We start from the raw sequence: 25,239 nt of genomic DNA, 5'->3' as shown, positions 1-25,239 counted from the left end.
ATTCATCAGTGATGTTAAGTTTCTTGAAACACTCAAGTACCATTAAATTATTGTGTTGAGCCAGAATTTAAAATCATTTAAAAATTATTATGGGGTAGCTGATAAATGACTGACCCATGTGATACAATGATGTCATTCTTCCTCCCCTCAGCCTCTCTCACGTCCATTTACCTTTACTTGAGCATCTAGTAGGTGATAGGGAACAAAATTAGTAAATTTCTCATTTAACAGGAACCAGAACTGGATCAAAATTCAGTGAGGGGATTGATACAGAAATAGAATAAAATTGACTTTGAAGTGATTCTTTCATTTAAGTAAACAAATGGTAGCAAATAAGAAAAGTAATCCTATCTCCATGGCAAACATACTAATGTTGAATTTTGTAGGAATTTGGATATGGTAAGGGAGCATCTATTCCTGTAGCCATTTTATGTAATAATTTTCATCGTTTCTATCATTTCCTTTTACAACAAATAAAAAAAAAAGATCATGTAGATATATTACTGGCTCCTCTGTGATTTCTACTGCTGGGACCTAGCTCTGAAACTTTTGTAAAGGTGAAGTGTTTTCTGCTCATAAGCTTCCTATGAACTTGAGAAAAAGTGGAGCTGAGATATCTCTTAGGAAGAAGGATGAGAATCACGATCCATGTTTGTGGTAGGCTGAAAAATGTGCCCCAAATATATCATGTTCTAATCTCTGGAACCTGTGAATGTTACCTTCTGTGCAAAAGTGATGTTTGCAGATGTGATTAAGTTAAAGATACTGAAATGGTGAGAGTATCTTGGATTATCCATGGGGGCCCCAGGTACAATCACAAGTGTCCCTATAAGTGGATGGCAGGGGGACATTTGACTCCAGACGGGAGAAGAGAAAGCAATGTGAGCAATACGACAGGGATTGGAGGGATATGGCTGCAAGACAAGAAATACCAGCAGCCACTAGTTGTTAGAAAGTGTAAGGAAGTGATGTTTTCCTATGCTGTTTAAAAGAAGTATGGCTATCTGACACCTTGATTTTGACCAAGTGATACTGATTTCAAATTTCTGGCTTTTAGAGCTGTGAGAGTATTTCTGTTGTTTTAAGCCACCAAGTTTGTGGTAATTTATTACAGCAGCCATAGAAGATGAATGCAGTATCACTGCCTGCTTCTATAGTGGAAGGGTAATCTTAGGATCCTTTATGTCAAGGCCTCATTGACAAATAAGCAACTAGGAAAGAGATAGGATTGAAAGGTATTTTGTTCATCTGTTTGAAAAGATGAATGTAGAAGTGTTATTTGCCTTGACATTCACTTTGTTACTTACTTTTTCTGGATATGTGGCTTCTATTTTTGATTTTGTATTTTATTCAATTTTAATAAGTGACATGTTTGTAAAATAGCATTATAATAGGAATAAGTGGATGAGAATATACTTTCATTATGATTTACTGGATTTCAAGACACTTAAAAATTATTTGAAGTATAAAAACAAATATAGCAATTTGAATATATAATTGGGGTTTTATAATAGGTTCGTTTCTGGAGTAATGAACGTAAGTCATTAGTTGAAAGTTAATTGGTAACATGGGCAAAGTTTATCTTATATTTTGGGGATTGCATGCTTCAGTTAAGACCTATCGTATGTTTGGAATTTATTCATACGACACCTCTAGGTCTGGTAGTGTATTAAGTTATGAAGAATATTAATATTGCTGCAAAACAATTATTCATTTGTGAACTGATTAAAATTCATGCATAATTTATTGAAATGAATAGAGATTTTATAAATAAACCTCCTTGTTCTCAAGGGCCTAAAAACATAATACATATGCTAATATAAGGCTACTTTTTACCTCCAACATAAAAAATTTAATATGTAGGGGTATATTAGTCTCATTAATGCTTGGTTTCATTTCTTATAATCATGCTGTTAATCAATGTATATGCTTTTAATCATCTCTCAACATTGCCACGTTTCCAAATTTGAGTTATTGCTTTGATTATTGAACTGTACCCCCCCCCTTTTCTTGCCTGACTATAGCAAGTGAGGTGCAAAACTGATCAGAGTGAATTGCTGCCCTTCCTCAGGACAAGAGACTGATTACATCACACTCATTTGTTTATATACACATAACACTAGTGTTGAATATTCATTTCCAGTTTTAGAATGTACATGCCCTGTGGCAGAAACAAAACAAAGCAAAACAAGGCAAAGCAAGCCTCACGGATAGGGCTTGTTGATACATTTAGAAATGTGGAATCTTTATAAATTCTTCAAGTCATGATTTACAAATGAAGAAATTGTAGCGCAGAGAAGTTAGATAACATATTTAACTTTACCCAGTAATTACTATGTATACAGTTTTGAAACTAGGCTTCTTGACTCCACATTTTATTTTCTTTTATGCCGCTCCCTTAAAGATAGAAGTGATGAAGAAATACTACACTTTACTCTTTCATTTGTTTCTAATATATTTTTGGTGTAGCTTTTTTCTCCCTTCCTTTCCATCTTCTTCTCTCCTCTTAGGTTTTCTCCTTATTTTCTACAGAAAGGATGTGCAGAGTTTTTTAACAGGTGAGATTTATTATTCAATACACACACATAAGGTGAAGTTTCATAATACCCGTAAATTTATAGATCAACCAAGGTTTGTTATTTACAATTCATTTGGCATATTGTTCCTGTCATCATTATGTTAAGTATCAGATCTCTTGAGGTCATCATTGAGCTGTAAAATGAGTAGGGTATTGCTGCTTTGGGGTAGAACCCCAGTGAACTATGATTTTCACATTTTTTCGTACTTAAATTAGTCAGTATATGAACCATCTGGCATGAAAACAAACATTGCACATGTTGAGGCAACTCAGTGTATTCACAAAATACAAACTGCATCTTAAAACACGTGCAACGTTTAGATAGTGTGGGAAGACATTTACATTTTTTCTATTGTGTTCCTTCCTTTCTCTATTCAGTTTCATTTTAGTTTAGGGTTTAGAAAATATATCAACCCTATCTGCTAGAGCCTTTGTAAACTCTGAATATAAAACTAGTTGGTAAAGTTTCATGGTATGAAATGTCTAGCTATTCTTATGTTAGCTGATAAATGAAAATTCTAAACTATTTGGTTTTACTTAAACTTTTTTGAAATTAGAAATAGTTCACCTGCTATACAATTTTGACTACATACTGTTGAAACAACTTGCAAACCATCAGGAACAAATTTGGTGGTTAAAATTTCAGGTATTAAGAACTACATTTACATAGAAATGGAAATAATTCAAAATGTATGTAGTTTATATACCATATGCTGTCTTCTTTGATCTTAGTTTTATTTTCATTGTAAACATGAATATAGTGAATCACAAGGTCATACGGTTCTGCTGGTAATTAGTTTAAAAACTATTGCCATAATGAGCTGTGATTATTTGAAGGAAATTATATTCTTCAAGGAATTTTGGATAGGAAAAAAATGGTGTTACATCTGTTATTCTTTATCACAATATTCTGTTTGTTTTCTGTATAACTCTCTGTTTAAAGTGATGAATTTGTTGGTTTATTGTTACTGTGTCTCCCCTACAATATTATATGGATATCACCCTACCAGTCCGTTAGCTACTCTGTAAATGTTTGTCATGAATTTTGAAGGAATATTCTTAAAAGTAATGTTAGCCTGAATAGAGGTCCAGGCAAGCTAGTCTTACCCCTTATGTTATGGATGTTTGTAATTCAGAGGCTTTTAAGCTAGAAACTGCGCGGTTATACAATCGAGGTTAAAAAGAAAATCCTGGGATGCAACTGAAAATTCTTGTTTCATTTAAACCTGCATAAGAAGGTAAAACCTATTTGTGGATTTTTTTTTGCATTGTATCTTTTTCCGTGCAATGCATTGCCATTAAAATAGAAAATCCAATTTGAAAGATACTGGTTGTGTGTTCTTAACTTCCCTTTATCTGTGTCTTCTCTAGTCCACCCCTGCCGGGAGTGGGTTGGAATGTGAGAGCATTATGTGGTGGCATTTAATAGTTTTCCTTTATGTAATTTGTTCTGACTTTTAAAAAAATATTCAAATCAATTTTTGAGCAGTTATTACTTATTCAGATTAACACTTTCCTTTAAAGTCTTTTAACTTTCTCGAGAAGTGTGAGAAGTGTTCAAAAATTCCAAGAAAACCCCGCCTGATCAAAATGTACTAATGGAAACTTCATGACTTAGTGTTCCCTATGGACAGCCACATGGAGAAAGCTATAGCTGTGGAGTCCTTCATGAAGTCCGATATCTCATTTAAGTTGCATCGTTATTAAGGAACAAAAAGTGCTATATCATTCATCACTTCTATAAATGTAAACAATGAAATGTTTCTCAAAGTTTCTTTCAAGGAAAAATATCTTAAGCTTTCCAAAATTAAAATGCAGTATACCTTTGACATTTGAGTTTAGTATTTGATGCCTTGCCTTACCGCATAGTAGTCTCAAAGGTGAGTGATGTATAGTGATTTGTGATTTTTGCCTAGGTGTAAATTGAGGTGGGTGTGTGGAAACAGGTCAGCACCCAGCATCAGCTTCTGAGTTCAGCTTTGCTATGCCTTCCTTCTACTCTTGTCTATTGGAACTCTGAAGGCATAGGAAGCAAAACAAAAAGAAAAATACCACTTGGCCATATTTCATGAATGAAATAAAATGTCAAAGATCAACTCTACTCTGTTGAGTAATTATAGCTAATCTTAGTTATCATCTGTAAATATTTTCTATTTCGTTTGTTTACTCTGCCTTTAAAAGTTTATCTCCTGGAGAGAGACATGTTTGCAATAGAAGAAAAATTGTGGTAAAATGGTCATATGCCATCTGCAAAATTATTTGCTTTTTAAAAGTATAGTTGCCAGACCATTCTTGTTCCTGGTTTTCTTTTCAATATTTACCACGTACTCCCATATAAATTGTCCATTAAGCATGTAGGCTTTGTGAGACATTAATATATTTATGTATTATAACATTTTAGATTTTTCACTAATTAGAGTGCACACTCATCTTTCCTAGAACCTCCAAGACCCATCGCTCCTCCGCAGCTCCTTGGTGTTGGGCCTACATACTTGCTAATTCAACTAAATGCCAATTCGATCATCGGTGACGGTCCCATTATCCTGAAAGAAGTAGAGTACCGAATGACATCAGGATCCTGGACAGAAACCCATGCAGTCAATGCTCCAACTTATAAATTATGGCATTTAGATCCAGATACTGAATATGAGATCCGTGTCCTACTCACAAGACCTGGCGAAGGTGGAACAGGACTCCCAGGACCTCCCCTGATCACCAGAACCAAATGTGCAGGTAAGACTGAACAGCAGGCCGTTCTACTTTGTGACGGAATCTAGCATAGACTTACGGTATACATGCAATATTAAAAGTTCTAATTATTTGGTATATGATTCAGTCACACTATTCTAAGAGCTCCAAGAATTACATAAATCATCACCTTGGTTATGTCATCATTTGACTGATTTATAAGCAACATTAATGCTTTTCCATTATTAACCTAATATTATGAACCTGGAATCTTTTTTTGCATGGTAATTTTGGTGAGCCTGCTATGTACTTGGTCTAAATATCTCTGATAGGTATTGCTTGAAATTATTATTAGAAGAAAAAGACATTTTCAGTTCAAGCAAATACTGAATACCTTTTTACCATGTGGAAATTATCTTCCTCAATAATTTTCTTATAGTCAGTGCAGAGGCCATATCATATAAAATGGATAGGAAAAGTTACTCTGTGCCTTAGTGAGGTAAGTATTCTGTTCAGAAAATCCCATTGTTGAGGATTGGCTCAGTAGCTTGACACCCAGCTGTAGAATACACAGAGATTTTCCTTACATTTTTATGCCCTGTTATTGTCCTTCCTGTGACTAAAACAAAATGCTGAAAATAATAGCTTATGGAGAAAACACAAAGACTAAAAAGTGAAATAAAAATAAATACATCCTGGCTTCTTACTGTACCATGTTCTTATAATGGGAGGAATTTTTAGCTATTTATTAAAAGCTATAAAGCTATTAAAAAGTTTAAGTTATTTGAGTACAGTATTTATTATTGAAAATGGTTTTAATTTTTAGTTTAAAGAGGCCATATCTATCCATATTTTTTTCATAATTATTCATATTACATGGCTGAGTACTTTCCGGACAGCCCTTGTATACTTTTCAAGAATTACATTGAAATATCTGAAAATTGAAAACTAAAACTGTGAGGTCTATGAAGATCTAAGTGCCTATAAAATATCTTTTGTTTCTTGAGCATCTTTTTATCATTTGCAATATTGCTGGGCTATCCACCAAGAGTATTGATGTACAATCAAAACAAAATACATTTTAATCGCCTGTTTTACTGTAATACTTAAATATTTTAAAATCCAGCTCAATTTTTGTATGTTAATAGCACCAATTGGAAGATACTCACTAATAAGAAGTTTAACTGCTTATAACCATTAGTTTGAGAATTAGATGAGAGAGACTAATAATTCACTGATTTTTGTCATACATTCACCTGGTTGAAAGGTGGTTGAAAGGCAGTTTAACTTAAAAGATGTTGGGCAAATCTCCATGACTCAGCCTAAATCTCACAATTTGCTTTTCAAATATTCTGTACCAGCTACATCTTTTCATTTGATGTCATTCAACCTAAATTGTTTTTATGGTAGGAAATAAACTTTGAGGAAGAGACCAAGTTGACTCCACACTCTCAACTAGTCAGAGAAATCATTTAAATAGGAAACAATTTGGAAACTGAAAAGTAGTTGCCTCTCTATTCCAAAATTAATATTCCATGCTAATGTGAAAGGATGAACAATGGAGTCCAGTTTACTGAAGATATTGCCTACATATATTTTCTAATTAAATTACCTTTTTTCTACATGTAATCTTTATAATGTATATGTAAATAATAACCAGTAATAATTTGCTATTCCAGTGGTCTTCCTGTTGACCTCCTTTGCCCAAATTTCTTTCTTTTAAATATGTCTTCTGCTTTATTTTTTGTTTTAACAAAAAATGGTTTTTAAAAAAATTAGTAATAAATACCACATAGTGTATTGTTGTACCATAATTTGTTTTTAACTTGGAGTTATTCAAAATTAGACATTGGTATGAGAACCGTGGAGATTATAAGTAAATAGGATTGTGTTTTAAAGCTTGTTATACTGTAATAAGTGAGTAAAAAAATATTAATGAACATTAATTTATCCCTATTGAATGCTTATGTTCTGAGTGCACATTGAATTGTGGTAAGTAAAAATATGACTATAAAGTTCTTTGAAATATTTTATTCAGAGTATAACCATCTCTTTGTGAGAGGCGATAAAGTAAAAATAACATATCTGCTAACTTATAAATGCCTTGACATTTTGGAGTTATGTTGGTCTTTTTATCCAATTTTTTTTTAAGAAACATTTAATTTGCATACTCTTTGTGGCATAAAATGCTATCAGGTTCAGTCATTTGTAGTTTTACTTCCAACTGTGGTAAGTTTGTTTTAAAACCATCTTTCCATGTGATGAGTCTTTGTCATGCATATTTATTATAGTTAATTAATATCCTCATGAGGTGTATCTGCAGGATTTAAGCAGGGGTTCTTATAGACTAGATTTATAAGTATGTTGTAGATTTGAGAGAAACCATGGTTACCACTTCATTAGGAATGTCTACTAATCTTGCTCTATTATTAGAAAAGGGAAAGCTTATGAAAGCATATATTGTATGTTTAAACAATCTCTAAAAAGTAGAAATGTAATTGATAAGTGTTATATAACTAAATAGTCAGTGTTCACTAACTTATGATGTCCATTTATCCCCTTTTTAAAGATCTATTTACTTTTCCCCAAATTTAAGGTCCTTTAGACTTTAGCAGTACCACTATTGGCCTCAGCCTGGGCTACTGTATCAACAAAATAGAGCACAATTTATGCTAACTATGGTATTAGCTGATTTTTAGTACAGTTTTCAAAACTGTAAAAATTCTTTATAATCTGGGGAAACTATACCTTTGAGACCCCAAACATAACTTTTGGAGGCAGTTCTCATATACTTTTAATAATTCTATATTATTCTGCATGCCTGCATATTAGTTTTATTAGTGGTTCTGAAAACTAGATCTATAAACCATTCTATATTAATTACGACTGGGAGTAGTCCACATTATAATTGTAGAGTTTTACCATTAATATCATCTGATTGAATAAATATTGATTATTTTGAAGTAGTTGTTTTAATATACCCTACATATTAGACCACCAGGAAGCTTTTAAAAAAGTATAAATATTTCTTAACTTATATGTGTGTTTGAGATATCAACTTCACATAAATTTCTTTTAAGTAACAAAGAAATGAAGATCGTTTTCTGCCAGTCAGAATTCTCATTTTATTTTTGTATATCACAGAGCAACAATTTTTGTAACTATTAAGTACAAATCAAAGAGTAAATTAGTTAATATTTACTATTAAAAAAATTCCATTTTAATGTGTTTAAGGCATTGCCATTTTATTTCTGGCAATAGTAAATGTTATTTATTTGCCAGGAATCTGTCAATAATTTTTCAGCAAGTCAGTAGAAAGGTTTTCCTCGTGTATATTAATGAACACATTTTATATTTTCAAATGAAAATGAAGATTTTTTTATAGCCAAGTATCGATGAATACTACTTTAGAACCAGCATATGAGGTGAATCTATCATGATATTTTATTTTCACACCAGTGTTCTGTGAGTTAGATTTCTGTTATCCCACTTTTGTGGCTGGTGAATTTAAGATTCAGGAAGAAAAATAGACAGTAATTTTTCTAATATCAGATAGTTGGGTAGCTGGACCTCAACTGCATGTTGTGGTACTTTAAAAGCCTTAATTCTTTTCTCTTTCTACTCCTACCATAGGTAATTTTTTTTCTCTTATAATAGTATAGCATGAATAAATAAAAGTACAACAGGTAAAATCTGGTAGGCCTGTACATTTTTAAAAATAGAATCTGCATGGCTAACTTATTCCTTGAGAAAACATAGGTTAATATTTTCAACTTCACTTTTATTAAAAGTGCAATTGATTAGTGCTTAACTTACAAATATATGCTGTATTTTAAATACTCTGAATAGTTAAAGAAGTGAATAAAAGTGTTTTACTTTATCCTTTTCTGAAAATGTCCTGCCTGGTTACCAAAGCTATTTTTTTGCTTGCTTTCTAAAGTATGTTAAAATCATTTGGTAAGTACAATTACCTGCTTTAGGGTCTCTCAAGTTAGGAGAAGTGGTAATTACAGCCTCTGGTGGCTGAAGCCACCTGCATGTGCCTCATGCTTCTCTATGAACCTGAGGGGTATGATTATTTTACTGTGAGTTTATACTCTGACCCATGTTGTTGTGCACATAATGTTTCCTCAGGCATTTTATAAATTTTAAAAAAGGTATAAATGTGAAGTTGCCTTAAATGGGAAGTAATTCAAAAACTCCAAGGAACAATCAGAGAAAGTATGCTTGCTTTTTTTCTGTGTGTCTATTTCCTCTGGGTATACCATCTGGTATAGAACGTAGGAAAATACAGTTTTTCTTTCTCTTATTAAATGGAAATAAAATATGCCATCAGAAATTGTGTTGCATGCTTTGGCAATTGTATGTTAAAATTGCTCTTTTCAATTGCCTTCTCCTTCTGGGTAAGCCATTGTGGAACTGCTTTATGATTAACTGTCATTTTAGCAGCATCTCCCTCATAGGGAAGGTCAATAGTTCAGAGTGTCCAGAACATAATATATTTACACAGTTGGGAAAACTACTCTCTACTCTTATATTGAAGTTCAGTGCTCTTGGCAATTTTCAATGAAACATTTAGATCTATGAAGCAGTGAACAGGAGAGTATCTTATTTTAAATGTAAACATTTACTAAAAATGTATTTTTTTCTTTCCCAAATTCAAAATGGAAGGAAAAACAAAATAATACTCAGGCTTATACCAGAAACCATAAGGTGAGGAATTAAATTTTGGCCTTTTGTCTCTAGATTCATCAGCAAAATGGTACCATATATTATTTTTTTTTCCTGTGGTCCAAGATAGTTACCTATCACAAAGACTAGTTACCATTGACACTCAGCCTAGAGGTTAAAACGAAATAAGCAACGCTTCTAAGAATTGGTTTGGTTTAACAGTATAAGGATGACTTACTATTTGATTAAAATTGAAGGCTTATTTCAATGCTTGCTTTAAAATTTTTTTAAATGTATTAACCTCTTATATATTATTTTTGTGTGCCTGTTTTATTGCTTTTGAGCAAGAATTTTAAAAGGTAATGCTATTATTATTGACATCAAGAAAACTAAAGGTAAAAAGCCATAGCAAAAGTAATGGAAAACAGTTCTTCAATTTTCTTTGAAAGCCAAGAATAAAAATCGTGTTTTAGATTTCTTTTTAGTGAGTAATAACTTGATTTTGTTTTTCAGATTCTGTAGAGAATACTTCTATTTGAAAAACATTTATTCATTAAAAATAACTGTTGTTGGCTTTTTTTTAACAGTACTGGGTTAAGCACTAGGTCTTCAGAATTATACATCCAGTGGCTTGCACTTAAGCTCCTAGTCATCACTAGGACAGACCTATAAACAAAGAGTACAATGAAAAGTGATATGACTAGAATTAAAAACAGAGGGAACCACATGTTCAACCCACTTATAAACATTGCTGATGTTTTGTGGGTTCAGAAAATACATGAATCACTGGCTTACTCTGCACTTGTGGCAGGTAAGCTGCTGCTAGGTCTGTGATCCAGCTGTTATCCAGTTGTTTTTATGACGCACACTGAAAGGTGGGTTGGAGCTCAGGAAGAATGAGGACCAGAGAAACCACGAAAACATGCTTACTTTATTTATATTTATATGTTTATCTTCTCTACAGCGTGTTTCTCATTTCAAATCAGAAAAACAGGAAGTATATAAATTCCTGAAAAGTATTACCATTCCCAGTAATCAAGGTTTATTTTAATATAGGGATTTTAAAGATATTTTATAAGTGGTCTAACTTTATTGTTTGAATTACTTTTCTTTTTCAAATATGTGGCTTGTCCAGTATTAATACACATGAACCAAATGGTATAATGCATTATTGTAGAGGAGAAAATTGTGAAAGATTGGAGAGAAATTCAAGAGATACTGAGTATTTGATGGCACATTTATTTCTTTCACAAATTTTATTGAGGGTTCAAGTTGTACACATTGCCATACCAGGACCACAGATGATGCAACATTAATGACAGGATTGCCACTCTTAAGAAATCGACCATTTAGTGTTAAAACCATAATAAACATGATACATGATATAAAAATACGAAGTACTTCAGAAATTTGGAAAACAGCAGATTAATTTCTGACCCAAAATTAATTTTTCCCAAGCACTCTGAACTTTTCTAAACAGAGTTGGATTAATGCTTCTGTTGAACAGACCCATAACCTTATCCCTAATTCCTAATCTGTGAAATAATGCATAAAACTGTGTCCAGCCAGTAGTTGCCAGAATAATAATTGCCTTCCCTCTTTCCTCTCTACCCATATATAGGCTATATGGACACATGGAGGTATTAAAAAGAAAGATGTAATATACATCCTAATTTGAGCCATTGAAGTAATTTTTTTTAAATCCCGGGGGCTCATAGATTATAGAAATGTTATTCTAAATTTCCATGGAAATTGAGAGAGATAGCCTGACCAACTACTACTAAGGTGATCAACCTCTGTATGCTGTGCTAATAGTCTATAATATTAGAAGCTCCCAGCATTAGAGTTTTAACAGTTGAATAAATATGAACTCATCTTGCCCACCACCTTTTTTGTTTCTTACCTCAAGAGCAGGATGTACAGTTAATTGTGCATCTCAGTTCATGGCACATTTTCTTATCTGTAGTATCAGCAGCAGCAATGTAATTAACTTTACTAATAGTGTTGGGTTGTTTTCAGTTTAAAGTTGTGTCATCTAACTTTGTTGGTGAAAAGCATTTTGTAACCAGTGAAAATGACACTGTATTTATTCATAGTACTTTACCACATGCTGAGTCTGTTAACTGTATCATTAAGTACTCTTTTTATTGGCTTCATTTGTTTTTATTGAATTTCGGGTAGAACAATAAAGCTACAGGTAGAAATGATTTGAATAACAACATCAGTCTCAATGTTCTGGATTTCCCCTCAAGTCCTGGGTCTTTTATTTGATATCAGGAAGTAGAAATGGCTTTAAAAATAAAATGATATATTAATAATGTTTTACGTGATAATAACACAGGAGTAGCTGATGAAGAAAATGACCTAGGTGGAATTAAAAAGAAATGGATCCAGATATGAAACTCTAAGGGATGTGTTAGTGATCAAGGTGGGTTCAGGACACCCAGCCTATGAGCTTCAGCCCTGTCTTGGATGGTGCCATTGGGGTCATCCTGTAGACTTGCTCTTGATTTTCTTCCTCTTTACCCAGAGAGTCTACTTCCGCCTTTTAATTCTCACTCCCTGTTATGTCCTTTTTGGAATTATAATTTGTTTCCTTTGCTTTGGAATCTGTAAGAAAATGCTAAATCAAGCTCTGCCAAAAGAATAAAAATTGCAGTCACCTCTTCTTCATAGAGGTTGTGGGGAGGACAGCTCTATGATTATTTCTGGAACTCACTTACCCAGACCAATTCTAGCTACATATAGAAATACTATAATTAGCATTTTGGGGGAGTATTGCTCACTCGGTGCAATTTCCGGAGGGAAAAAATGCCATTATATGTATGTATCTCATTATTTCATCATTTAATTTGACTCTTAGCTAACTAAACATGGAATCCTCAGGTTAGGATTTCACTTTCTGGTCTTCACTGTCTTCGTACAAGATAAGCCCTTACTATAGCTAATAATTACTGTAGGGATGACTCTTCCATCTTGTTTTCTCTCCACCAACTTGTATATACACTACAGAGGGGAAAAAAGCCTATTCAAAGGAAAGAGATAATGAGTGAATTCTAATCTCTAGTCTTGTAAATTATAGTCTTACTTTGTGAACCCAATAGAAAATGAACTTCAAAGGGCAGAAACTCATGCCTTTCTTGTCACCCTAAGCAAAATCTGTGCAAATTCAGCTGTCACTACATATGATATGGTCTAGAAATCATTGAGTGATGTCCATTTTAATTGTCTCAGCTAAATCATCTCAGTGAAGTTGAGTTTAAATAACTCATCTTTCATTCTTTGACTATGTTATTTCCTACCCCTGCATAATCCCTCTTTGCAACAAAAGAATAATAAGCAATCAGAAAAAAGTTTATTTTTACCTGTTACTTAAGTTATTTTATTTAAAACAGGTGCTGTATTCTTTCTTGTTATAGCTACCTCACCAGATATACTACATTTCATATTTTTTATACTAATGTTACGTGTGAACCTATAATATATTATTGCCAAAACAGGGCTTTTTAAATATATATATATATATATATATATATATATGAATGAAAACATATATATGAAAGCATATATAAGTATATATATGAAAACATATATATAAGCATATATATGAAAGCACATATATATATATATGCACTCCCCTTTTAAGAGTGATTACTTTACAAATTTAGACACCAGTTTAAAAATTACATTAATGAGGAGCACTAAAGCAGAGTCATTGTTCCATTGTTCGTCTCCTGCTTCTTTATCTCTTTCCTCTAGCAAATTCTGCACCTTATATATGTCTGCATATTGTGCATGTGCCTGCTCTCTAAAACAACCAGCTCCACTCTGCTTAGGTGGAGAAAATGTGACAGGGCTGAACTAACTGTCCTTAAGCTTGATTTCTTTGGAGCTCCCTTGCTGGAAGTCCCAAATTCTGTAAAGACTGCACGGAATACATATATCCAAATTGTTATTATAAACTATACATAATAAAGTAATACACCAAATTTTGCAAACAGAATTTTTAAAAACACTAATTCTATGGTGTTTATAAAACTATTCTCATTTTTGTCAGTGCATTATTTTTCCCTATGCCTGTGGGGGTTTTTTAGTTATAAGTATAAGGTATATTTTAATACAATTTTATATTCTGCTTATTTTAATTGCTAACATGTGAACCCATTATTTGTGTTTCTGTAGGACATTCTCACCCTCATCTTTAATGATTGCTTAATATTCTGTTGGATACATGTAGTTGAGTTTATTTAACCATTTTCCTATTACTGAAAGTTTGGACTAACTCCAATAATTGGCTATTCTAAATGCTGCAAGAAGGATCATGCATATATATTTTTTCCATATGACTAAAAAGTTCTTGACAAATACTAGTCAAGTACTTTCTCAAAGTATTCTGTCAATGCACTTGACTGACACCAGCAAGGCCAGTCACACAATTTTAGTACAAGAAGGTACTTTATAATTAATCAAGTCCAACTCCCCTATTAATCATGATTCTGGGCACTTAGACTCAATAGTAAAGTGATTTGATCAATATCAAACAGTTACTGGATGAGAAAACCAAAACTATCATTTGTTTTCTTGTTTTCTCTTACATGGGTGTCTCCCGTATGCCAGACACTGTCTCAAGTGTCGGGTGCTCTAAGATGAAGACTCTGCTCTCCAGCCACTCAACGTCTAGAGGCTCATGATCATAGTAGCTCACATGTACTGAGTACTTACTATGTGCCAGGCACTCGTATAAACTCTCAGATACAAACTGAGGCTGCTAGAATGCATTTCTGTGCTGAGCCACCTAGAAAGGTTAGAAGATAGATATGTAGGTAAATAATTAAACCAATAAGCGATACGGTAGATGTACTTTTAGGCTCTGTGAGAGCACAAAGGAGCCATGAAGTGTGAGTAGAATTTCATTAATCAGCAGATCAGGAGAATTAGTAGTTATGAATTAAGGTTGGGAGCCAGTAAACTCTGGGTTCAAATATGGCCTTAATACTTACTAATGGGCAAGTAACTTAAGCTCCCTAGTGTTTCATCTCTTCATCTGTAAAAGAAGAATCAATAAACAAACCTGCCCAATATAATATTGGTGAGCTAATCAGTGATGTGCTAAAGCTAAGCATCAATTTATTAAATTTTTAGGAATTTTTCCAGCTGTTTGTTAAATGATTATTAAGAAATAAGTGATAAAATTTATAAGTATTTAGTCATATATTTAAAAGGTTTATGTATCTCAGAGTTCTAATTATTTTAATATATTACACCATTATCTCTGTTCATGAGGCTATTTATGCCTATTTTGTGTGTACATTGGAGATACTATATAATCTAATGCTCATCTCTCCCCAGTTTTTGAGAGGGAAAGCTTAAAACTGTAATGGCAGTATTTCAGCTTGGAAATTGGCAAATGCTACAAATCAGAGCTTTTTTTCTCCCCTCCCTACGCTCTTTTCTCAGAGAGCCAAAAACACGTTTAAAATATTAAACATTTTTCTTTACACGCATGGAGATGATTCATGCAAAGTGCTTGCTTAGCACTGCTTATGACACATAAGAAGCCCACCGTAAATATTAGCCATTACTACATTAGAAGCCATTTTATTAAAGATAATGTTTCTTTGATATTTTAAAAACTGCAAACATGCAGAAAATCTGAAAGATTTATTCAGTAAATACTTACATATCCATCACTGTAATTTACCTTTTCCTGTATTTGCTGTATCTCATATTTATCCACCTGTTCATCTTTTTATTCATCCATCAGTTCATCTTAATTCTTTAGTTAATACATTAAAATATTTTATGTAAGGGAATCATTTTTTAAGGAATGAATTGTTTGAATTTTTGATTCGAATGTTTACAACGATTTGTTTTTCAGAAATATTTCTCTAGTGGTAGTTTAGGAAAAGGATTGAAAGGAGATTTCAGGGAGATTAGAAGGCTGCTACTTCAGTCTAAGCAAAAATTGATCAGTGCTTGAACTGAGGCAGTGGAGATAAGAATTCCAATGAGAAGGCAGGATTGAAAGAGATTTGAGAGGTGCAATCAGTAGAATTTGGTGACACAATGGAAGTGAATTCTGGCTTAGAAAATTAAAGGATAGTGACAGATTTTAACTTGAAGGGGTAAAACATTGGGGAAAGTTTTAGAAGGAAAATCTCTGTGCTTATTTTTAGAAATGAGATATTGGGTAGGAATTAGAGAGGGCCAAGAGCAGGATATACAGACTGGAGTGTCATCACCATTTCATTCCTGGTGTGTGAATCATGAGTACACTATAATTTCCTTGAATTGTAAATTGAAGTAAGCTTGTTTCAACCACATTTTCAAAAATTATACTCATTTTTAGGGGAAATTATACTGTTTGCATCAGTATCTAATTGCATGAACTATTCTGATTTCTCCCTGCTCAAGGACAGAAAGTCGTAATAATTTTATATAGAAACTACTTTAAAATATACAGCAGGTGGTTCTGTGTTTACAAATGCATTAAACTTGGTCAATATATGATTTATAAAGAGTGATCAGTTTGTAGAATGTGAACATCTATAGCTGTATTTTAAGTGTTTCCCAGAGTGGGCAGCTTTGAGCATTAGGCTAAAGGAAAATTCAAAATACAGTTTAGTGTTGGTTTTCACCTGCCAATCCTAGGCATATTTAGAAATAAGCTATGAGCGTACTTCTATCTTCTTTCCCATTTTCTCTCCTACCTCCCATTGTCCCTTCCCTCAAAGATCCACAATGCTCAGGCTGGGCACGGTGGCTCACGCCTGTAATCCTAGCACTCTGGGAGGCCGAGGCGGGTGGATCGCTCGAGGTCAGGAGTTCAAGACCAGCCTCAGCAAGAGCGAGACCCCGTCTTTACTAAAAAAATAGAAAGAAATTATATGGACAGCTAAAAATATATATAGAAAAAATTAGCCGGGCATGGTGGTGCATGCCTGTAGTCCCAGCTACTCGGGAGGCTGAGGCAGGAGGATCGCTTGAGCCCAGGAGTTGGAGGTTGCTGTGAGCCAAGCTAACGCCACGGCACTCACTCTAGCCCAGGCAACAGAGTGAGACTCTTGTCTCAAAAAAAAAAAAAAAAAAAGATCCATGGTGCTCTTACGTTTCACAGAGGCGTCCACAGGGTGGTGGGAGAGGGGCCTCAGCATATGTCCCCATGTTTAATAGCAGGGCTGCTTGCTGTGCCCATGGTTTTTGAATACTGGTATCAGACGCACTGTCGTATTGATATCTTACTAGAACTTCCAGTTTTAACAACTTCTTTTTAAACCTTGTAGGAAGTTCTACATTTGAGTGCTTTGATAATGAACTAATGAAAATAATTAGTCTGATTCTTTACACCCTCAAGTCAGAAGGCTCTGTAGGACAAACTTAAATATTTAGACTTTCCCAGGATTTCCATTAGAGCAGGGGGAATAAAGCACTATCTCTTTTTCAGTGAAGAGCAGAAAATAAGTATTTTTACTCTCAGGTTTTAGTGGAATGTTTTTATAAACTAAAAAGTAGGTCAGCAAGACTGAGTTATTTTATTAAGAACAAATATCATCTTAAGGAAATGACTCTACAGTTGCCTATTATTAAAACAAAGGTAGGGAGAATTTTTAGTGATTCATTCCTTAAGTTGCCCTGGTCTTTGAGTTAGATGCTAATTATAGTGGCTGTGGGTTAATTTGATTTCTACTTTTATTAGCCAGTCTTTTTCTCTCAGTTACAATATTTTTATAACTTTTGCACATGGCAAGCCCTTTTTTGAAGCTATGCTTAGTCAAATCAGTTATTTATTTGTGTACAATTTTAATAAAAAGATTCTCAAAACATATTCTAAAATTGGTGGATCAGTCCTTTCATTATCTTTGAAGAACGTAGGTTCGTATTGCCTCAATTATGAAATTCACTCTAAGAGGAAGAGTCAAATTTGGAAATCTGCTATGCTTTTGGAAATATGTTTTTGACACAAACATGTATACATACACTTGTAAAAATAAAGTTAAAATGGGGTAATGTGACTTTTATCTTAAATTTTGATAAGAATAAGAATTAATCTAATGAAATTCTTTCAGAATTAGAAATATTCTTCTAAAAAACAAGGGTATAATTACAGCCCTTTAATATACAGATCATAAGAAGTCTCTGAATAATAGAGAAATAAACGAGTACCTGCATGCAACAAAACAGCAAAACAGCTGCTCCCACATTACAACAATACATAATATTTTAATTTTCATGGAGCTAGTAAACCATTTGTTATATTGTATTTTTTAGCAAGGAATATTGCATAAGTCTTCAGTTAAAAATATATTCTCAGTGTGGACAGGTAGTATTTAAGGAGTGAGAAATGGTTTGGCAGTATAACAAGGCAGATTACAACTGTTTGCCTTGAAAGGAAAGCAAGAGAGTTAGATATTTTCCATTACTACCTACTGTTAAGGTGCTCACATTATCCCCTAAACAACCTCATGCTTGTGGCAACAATCATGAACTGTAGTTTTTTTGTATTAATATGAAAGTGCATTTCAATCTTTTTGACAAATACTGCATCACTTCTGGCTTGGAGAATTTTTGTCACTCAAACCTAGTAGATGTATAAGTAGGTTGAGACATGCTGGCTGAAATGACTTTAGATTAACTGTATAGAGGAAAGTAAAATTTTACTTGAGGTCTTTCTTTTTGTTTTCATTTCTCAGTCCTCTCCCTATCTAACCCTACCCTCACTCCTTCCAGGAGTTCAGATTCATTTTACTTCTTTATTTCTTTATAAGCTACATCATTTTTTGGGGAAATGCCTTACAGTGAAACTGATGGAAGCTTTTCATGGAAATGTGTAATTTGCTTTTTTGTTTTATTAATTTCTCAGTTGTGGATGTACATGTGTGTCCACATGCATCAGTGTACAATCTAAGAGGTTAACGTATTTTTTTACCTTCTTATTGGGGCTCAATTTTTAAAAAGAGCAGTTGTGCAGTGTCTATAACCCTAGCTTCTTAAAGTCATTGATAATCTGTCAGTTGGTGTGAAACACGAACATTCTGCCTTTTTGCTTTTATGATTTAATAGTTATAAGTTTTGTATTCCTTAAATGTCCCTGGCAATCATGCCTGGGTGGGAAATAGTTGTGTTTTCAACTTTTTCTTCTTTAGTAACATCTGCATCTGTCATAGAGACAAAATGAAAAGTAATAACATTGTTACTTTAAAAGATGACCCATGAATTTTCAGTGCTAACTCCTAAAGCGGCGCTTCTGAGAAAGAGGTCATTTCTCAGGTAAATTAATATGCCATGTAAGATCTGTTTGTATTTTAAATAAAATGATTCATTTAGGAGATATCTTTAGAAAATGCAGACTCAAATCAATAGTTTTTTTTAAACTCCTAAATAAGATTGTAAAGGAAGTACCCATGTCTTCACTCTCTTCATCATGCTGTCCCAGCAGCAGGCTGTGCTGAGCAAAAGCATAGAAATAGTTATCAATATAGATATGGATAGTTATAAATTAAGTCTAGATATAGATACAAAGATGTAGGTATTTTCTCAGTTGCTTGTTTGTGACCTACAGGGCAGATTAACTTGTCCCCAGTACTCACATTCTCTTATAGGCAGTATTCAGGATCTGCCTTAGTCTATTTTATAGTGTCTATTGCATGAAATTTATAATTAGGCTTTGTGTTAATTAAAATTTTGCCTATGATAGCTGACCTAATATTTTAAGAAATCCATACTACCATCATTAAAATTTGTTTACAGTCTAATTTAAATAAATTTTGAGTAAAAAAGCAATTACAACAAGAGGAAGATGCCTACTACAATTTGAAAATAGTTTTTCAAATTTAAGATATCAGCATTTATTTTTTCACCATTAATTCATTTTGTTTTTCAAGTCAAAAGTAAAGGACATTCTCTCATATTGTTCTGGAAGGTGCATGGTGTTTATTATACAATTGTGTATATTCTTTGTCTCCACTATGATATGAGCCTTAAAATAATGCACACACAATTTTAAAATGTTATTTACATTAGTGGGAATTGGAAAGAAACTAAATGTTCAACAATAAAGAAATGGTTTTATGAATTATATCATATCTATATGTTAAATATTTTGTAGCCATTAAAATTATATGTGTTTATTATTTTATAAATTATATATTTATATATCATATTACATATTATATGTTATATATAATATATTGTTATATGTAACAAATAAAATATAAAACATTTTTTAGTCATTAAAATTATATGTATTTAACTCAAAGCATGAACATAATACCTATTCATATTGAGAGGATAAGCGAGAATGATGAAATAATAATAAAAAAAATACCCTGAATGATATCAGGAAATAATTTTATGGGTAATATCCCCTGCCACTGGTAGCCCCTGTTCTACTCTGTTTCTATTTAATTTATTTGACTTTTTCTTGCCTTCTTCCTTTTCTTTCTTTCTTCTTTTTTTTTTCCATAGAGACAGGGTCTTGCTCTGTGGCCCTGGCTGAAGTGCAGTGGCATCATCATAGCTCACTGCAACTTCAAACTCCTGGACTTAAGCAATCCTCCTGCCTCAGCCGCTAGAGTAGCTGGGACTCCAAGGAGCACACCACCTTGCACGGGTGAATTTTTCTATTTTTTGTAGAGGCAGGGTCTCACTATGTTGCGCAGGCTGGTCTCCACCTCTTGGCTCAAGCGATCCTCCTGCTTCTGCCTCTCAAAGTGCTAAGATTACAGGCATAAGCCACAATAGTGGCCTATTTGACTTTTTAAAAAATTCCATATATAAGTGAGATCATACTGTATTTTCTATTTCACTTATTTCACTTATCATGGTGTCCTCCAGTTTCATTGACGATGTTGAAAATGGCAGGATCGCAGAATAATATATACACATACACACACATATGCATATATGCATACATCACACGTATATGTACATATACACATCCATGTATGTATGTATGTGTATTTATATATGTGTGTATGTGTATATATATCACCATTTCTTTGTCCTTTCATCCACTGATGGACACTTAGGTTGTTTCCACATCTTGGCTATTGTGAATAATGCTGCAATGAACATGGGAACACAGATATGTCCATGAGGTGCTGATTTCATTTCTTTTGGATATATACTCTGCTAGAGGGATTGCTGGGTCATATAGTAGTTCTATATTTAATTTTTTTTGTGGAGCGTCCGTACTGTTTTCTATAAAGGCTTACCAATTTACTTCCCCACCAACAATATACAAGGGTTCCTTTTATTTACCACCTCGCCAACACTTAGGGCTGTTTTTATTTTGAGCAAAATCCTTTTTCACTTTCATTTCAATCAAAAATGCATGAGAGAATTAAATTGAGCTGCTACTTATTTGGTAGATGTCACACAATTTACTTCCTAAGATTTTGTGTGAACGTATTTTCTAGCATTCACTATTCATCCAGAAGTATTTTCATTCCAGTGACTCAGTTTTAACTTCTGAGTGTCATTTTCTGTTTTCAGATTTCAAATATCTTATTTTTGCTCTGCTTATAGAATATTGTTTTTAAGATAAGATTTTTAAAGTTTTTCAAAACTGAAAATATTGGGCCTCAGACTAGAACTCAGTTAAGTTTTTATTTAAACGTAGGTTGTTGGTGACAGTAAGTGCTTTGACATGTCTTCACTTAAATCAGTAAAATAGTAGGTCAGGTACAGGGGGTAGAATCAGTCTTGAATTGAATTTGGGAAAGGCATATAAATAGAAGTAATATAAAGAAAGTGAATTATCAGTTGTGTGATGGGAACATTATTAGTAAGTACAACATGATAAACTGCAAGAATCAACTTTTTGAAATGTCCATCAAGCTTTTAAATCTGCCCTACAAGAGGACTTAGTGATAGAGAGTTGGACTGCAGTTGGACTGCATGGAAATGCAGTTTAAATTAAAATTATTTGGGAATTACTCCTTTGTAAGAAATTTTTCTGTAACTCACCTAGTGGTATGACCCATATTGCTTTCAATGGCAACCAAATTGCAAAGTAATGTAAAGTGTAATTGAACTCTACTTGATGGGGCAGTTCATGTGGAAATACTGAGTTGGCATTAAGCAAAGTCAATGCCAAAATAACTTGGGTGAAAAAAGACACTAGAATAACATTTAAGAAAATAATTTTATATATGCTTTTTGTTCAATTTAGAAATGAGTTATCACAGACTTTCTCATGGCAAATATTAATGCAATTAACTTTTAGAGTTCTGGGATAATTTTTAATATAAATTTATATGTTTAAGATTTATTTTGTTTAGAGTGATTGCCAGCAAACACTTTGTTAATGTAATCTTTACTATTAAAATTGGATTATTTTTTCCTGGCTATGATATTTTGCTTCCTCACCAATCAAGTTGTAATAGTTTTCTGTGTTGGGGTGAGTTTTTCATTTATATTTATGTATAAGGTATAGCACAGGCTATGTCTCAAGTAAAACACTGGACTGATTCCAAAAAAGTTTTGGGGGAAGTTGCATATTTTATTCGGAAGTGCAAATACTTTATTCCTAGTTGTTTCCTGATGATACGATAACTCAGGGGGTCTTAGGTAATAGAAAACATAATATTGATATTGATTTACAGATTATAAAGTGTTATTCAAATAGCCTTTATTTACATATTTGCATGGAAATATATGTGCTATTTACATCCTTCCTAATTTTAAGATGAATTTGAGGTAATTTACTAGAACACAAAAGATTTAACAGAATACTAAATTGATGAGTAATTTAGGGGAAAAAGTGACACAAAGGGTAAAAGAAATAAACTCGGATAAAGAGAATAAACCAAAATTTATGCCGTAGAGTCTTATGTTATTAGAGGAGACCACAGATTTGGTTTGGAATTTACTAGTCGTAAAAGCAAAATCTGAATTAATTAATAACATTGGTATTATTTATAATAGTTTTTATTTATCAATCACTCATAATATTCTAAAAACGGTGCTCAGTATTTGACATGATTTTTTTTTTTTTTTTTTTTGAGACAGAGTCTCACTCTGTCACCCAGGCTAGAGTGCAGTGGTGTCAGCCTAGCTCACTGCAACCTCCAGCTCCTGGGCTCAAGCAACCCTCCTGCCTCAGCCTCCCAAGTAGCTGGGACTACAGGTGCGTGCCACCAGCCCCGGCTAATTTTTTTCTAGTTTTAGTAGAGACAGGGTCTTGCTCTTGCTCAGGCTGCTCTCAGACTCCTGACCTTAAGCATTCCTCCCGCCTTGGCCTCCCAGAGTGCTAGGATTACAGGGTTGAGCCACTGTGCCTGGTCTATGATCTTATTTAATTATTACAGTGACCTTGCAAAGGTCATAGTGATATTATATTTTAAATTTGCAAAAACAGAATCTCAGAAAAGTTAAGTGTCTTTCCTGAGATGACACAATTAGTAACTAGTTGAGCTAGGATGTGAATTCAAACAAATCTGACTCCAAAATCCATGCTATAAATCCACAGAGGTTACAGTTTTCATAAGATAAAGTAAATCAGAAATAAACATTCTGAGGCTATGAAAAAAAAATCTTATGTGGGGCTCAGGCTTGATTCAAGGATAAAATGGAGCCTGTCCAGAGGAACGTCTGTAACGCAGAGCCTTCAGGCGGTCCTTGTGAATATCTCTTTGCTCTTTGTTGCTACCAAATTATTTTGTCTTAAGGCTATGAGCAAATTGATTTTCTAAAAAGCTAAGTCTCCTATGAACAGTTAATATTAAAGCCAAGGGAAACGGTTTCTGGTCAGAGTTTTAGTAACTTTATCCTTATGTATATCTAGAAGAAATACTCTTATAACTGAGAACTAAATTTAGAAATTCATCTATTATGCAGAATTTTGATAAAATAGTCCATGCTATTTTTAAACAGTTTTAAACATTTTTTATGTGTGTTTTACTTTTCTATCATCATTCATTTAATTATTAAACTACAATTGTATGATATAAACTTTCACAGAGCATTGATTAGGTTTTAGTTTCATTAAGTTTTCATAAATACTTGAATATTCATTCATAGTACCTTATGAATTTGTGGTACATTTATTACTGATTTTGTTCAGGCAGAGTTATATTTGAAAGTTTGTCTTAGTGAAGGCAGTGAGGAACAAAATCATCTTACTGGTTATGAAAAGCTTGGTGATTTTTCCATTATATGTACATTTGGGTCTGCTTTTTATTACTTTATATATATCACATATAAATAAAGAAAATGTAAAAATGATATACCATATATATATCAGACTCACAAAAAACTGTGATCTAATCATAAGACAATAGCATATTTCCCTTCCCCCCACCTAAAAAGAAGGAAAAAAGGAAAAATTAATGAAAAATTGTATCATAAAAGGAAAAAACAACATTAACTTATGGTGAACTTCATTCCATACTTTGTGTATGCATGTCTATGTGTATAAAGTGGAAAAAGAGACCAGTTAATAGTTAGATAAAATAAATGTACAAAATATATTCCATATGTACTAGTTCTTAACAAAACTTATTTATTTTTCATGTAACAAAATAGGAAACTAAGGTGAAACTGAAACGATTACTGCCAGCTATGGAAAATATTTCCATTGCAAGTGTGTCTGTCATTTCATTTTTTCTTCCTTGATTTATGTTTTTTTAATGCCCATAGACCAAAGTCTTGGGTGATTTGATAGCAACTTTAGCATAATCTTCACACATAGAATATACGGGAGATATGAATCCATGCAAACATATGTAAAATTGCAACTATAAAATTTATATGGAGGACTATAATATTTGTTATAATATGGGGAATCTACTTTAGCCAGTGAGATCAGGTATACTTTAAAGATCCCAAAAATTTATAAACAGTGGATTGTGAAAAATATTTGGAGCTGAATATGATTGTTTTGAAATTCAGTTTTTACTTTTGATGATAATTTTTGACTTTGTTCTATAACTAGGAACAACCTCATTCACTTCCACTTATTTAATAGTTAATAATGTATTAGGTACACTATTATTTTATATTATGATATTATATAATATTTATCTTCCATTTAATAGCCATAATTCCCTCTACCGTCTTATCCTAGTTTCACGTTTAAGTCCTTACAACCAGTCTCTCTACTCTCTTGTCCTAGTTTCGTGTTTAAGTGCTTACAACCAGTCATTTTACCATGATTTAGCTACCTTTGAGTCCTTTATTTGATATATCCCTTTTGACTGGATATTTTCTAGTAGATTGTTTTGAAAAATGGAGTGAATTGAAGGATTTGGGGAAATATATTAAATATATAAAATATCCTTTTTTCTTTGTTTAATTTTTTA

The 25,239-nt window shown here is 33.0% G+C and overlaps 1 protein-coding gene across 3 annotated transcripts in view; it reads left to right on the top strand.

The window, feature by feature from the left end:
* The window catches only part of PTPRK (protein tyrosine phosphatase receptor type K), a 503,601-nt gene that overhangs the window by 299,235 nt on the left and 179,127 nt on the right, over window positions 1-25,239 (top strand). For all 3 annotated transcript variants that reach the window (XM_045544333.1, XM_045544334.1, XM_045544332.1), the window contains exon 7: window positions 5,018-5,311. In XM_045544333.1, coding sequence (XP_045400289.1) covers window positions 5,018-5,311 — 294 coding nt within the window. The remainder of the gene's footprint in view (window positions 1-5,017; window positions 5,312-25,239) is intronic.

The sequence above is a fragment of the Lemur catta genome, chromosome 2 (genome assembly GCF_020740605.2).
Source record: "Lemur catta isolate mLemCat1 chromosome 2, mLemCat1.pri, whole genome shotgun sequence".
In the NCBI taxonomy this organism is placed as follows: domain Eukaryota; kingdom Metazoa; phylum Chordata; class Mammalia; order Primates; family Lemuridae; genus Lemur; species Lemur catta.
Note: the sequence above shows the minus strand (reverse complement) of the source record. Positions and strands in the feature narration are given on the sequence as shown.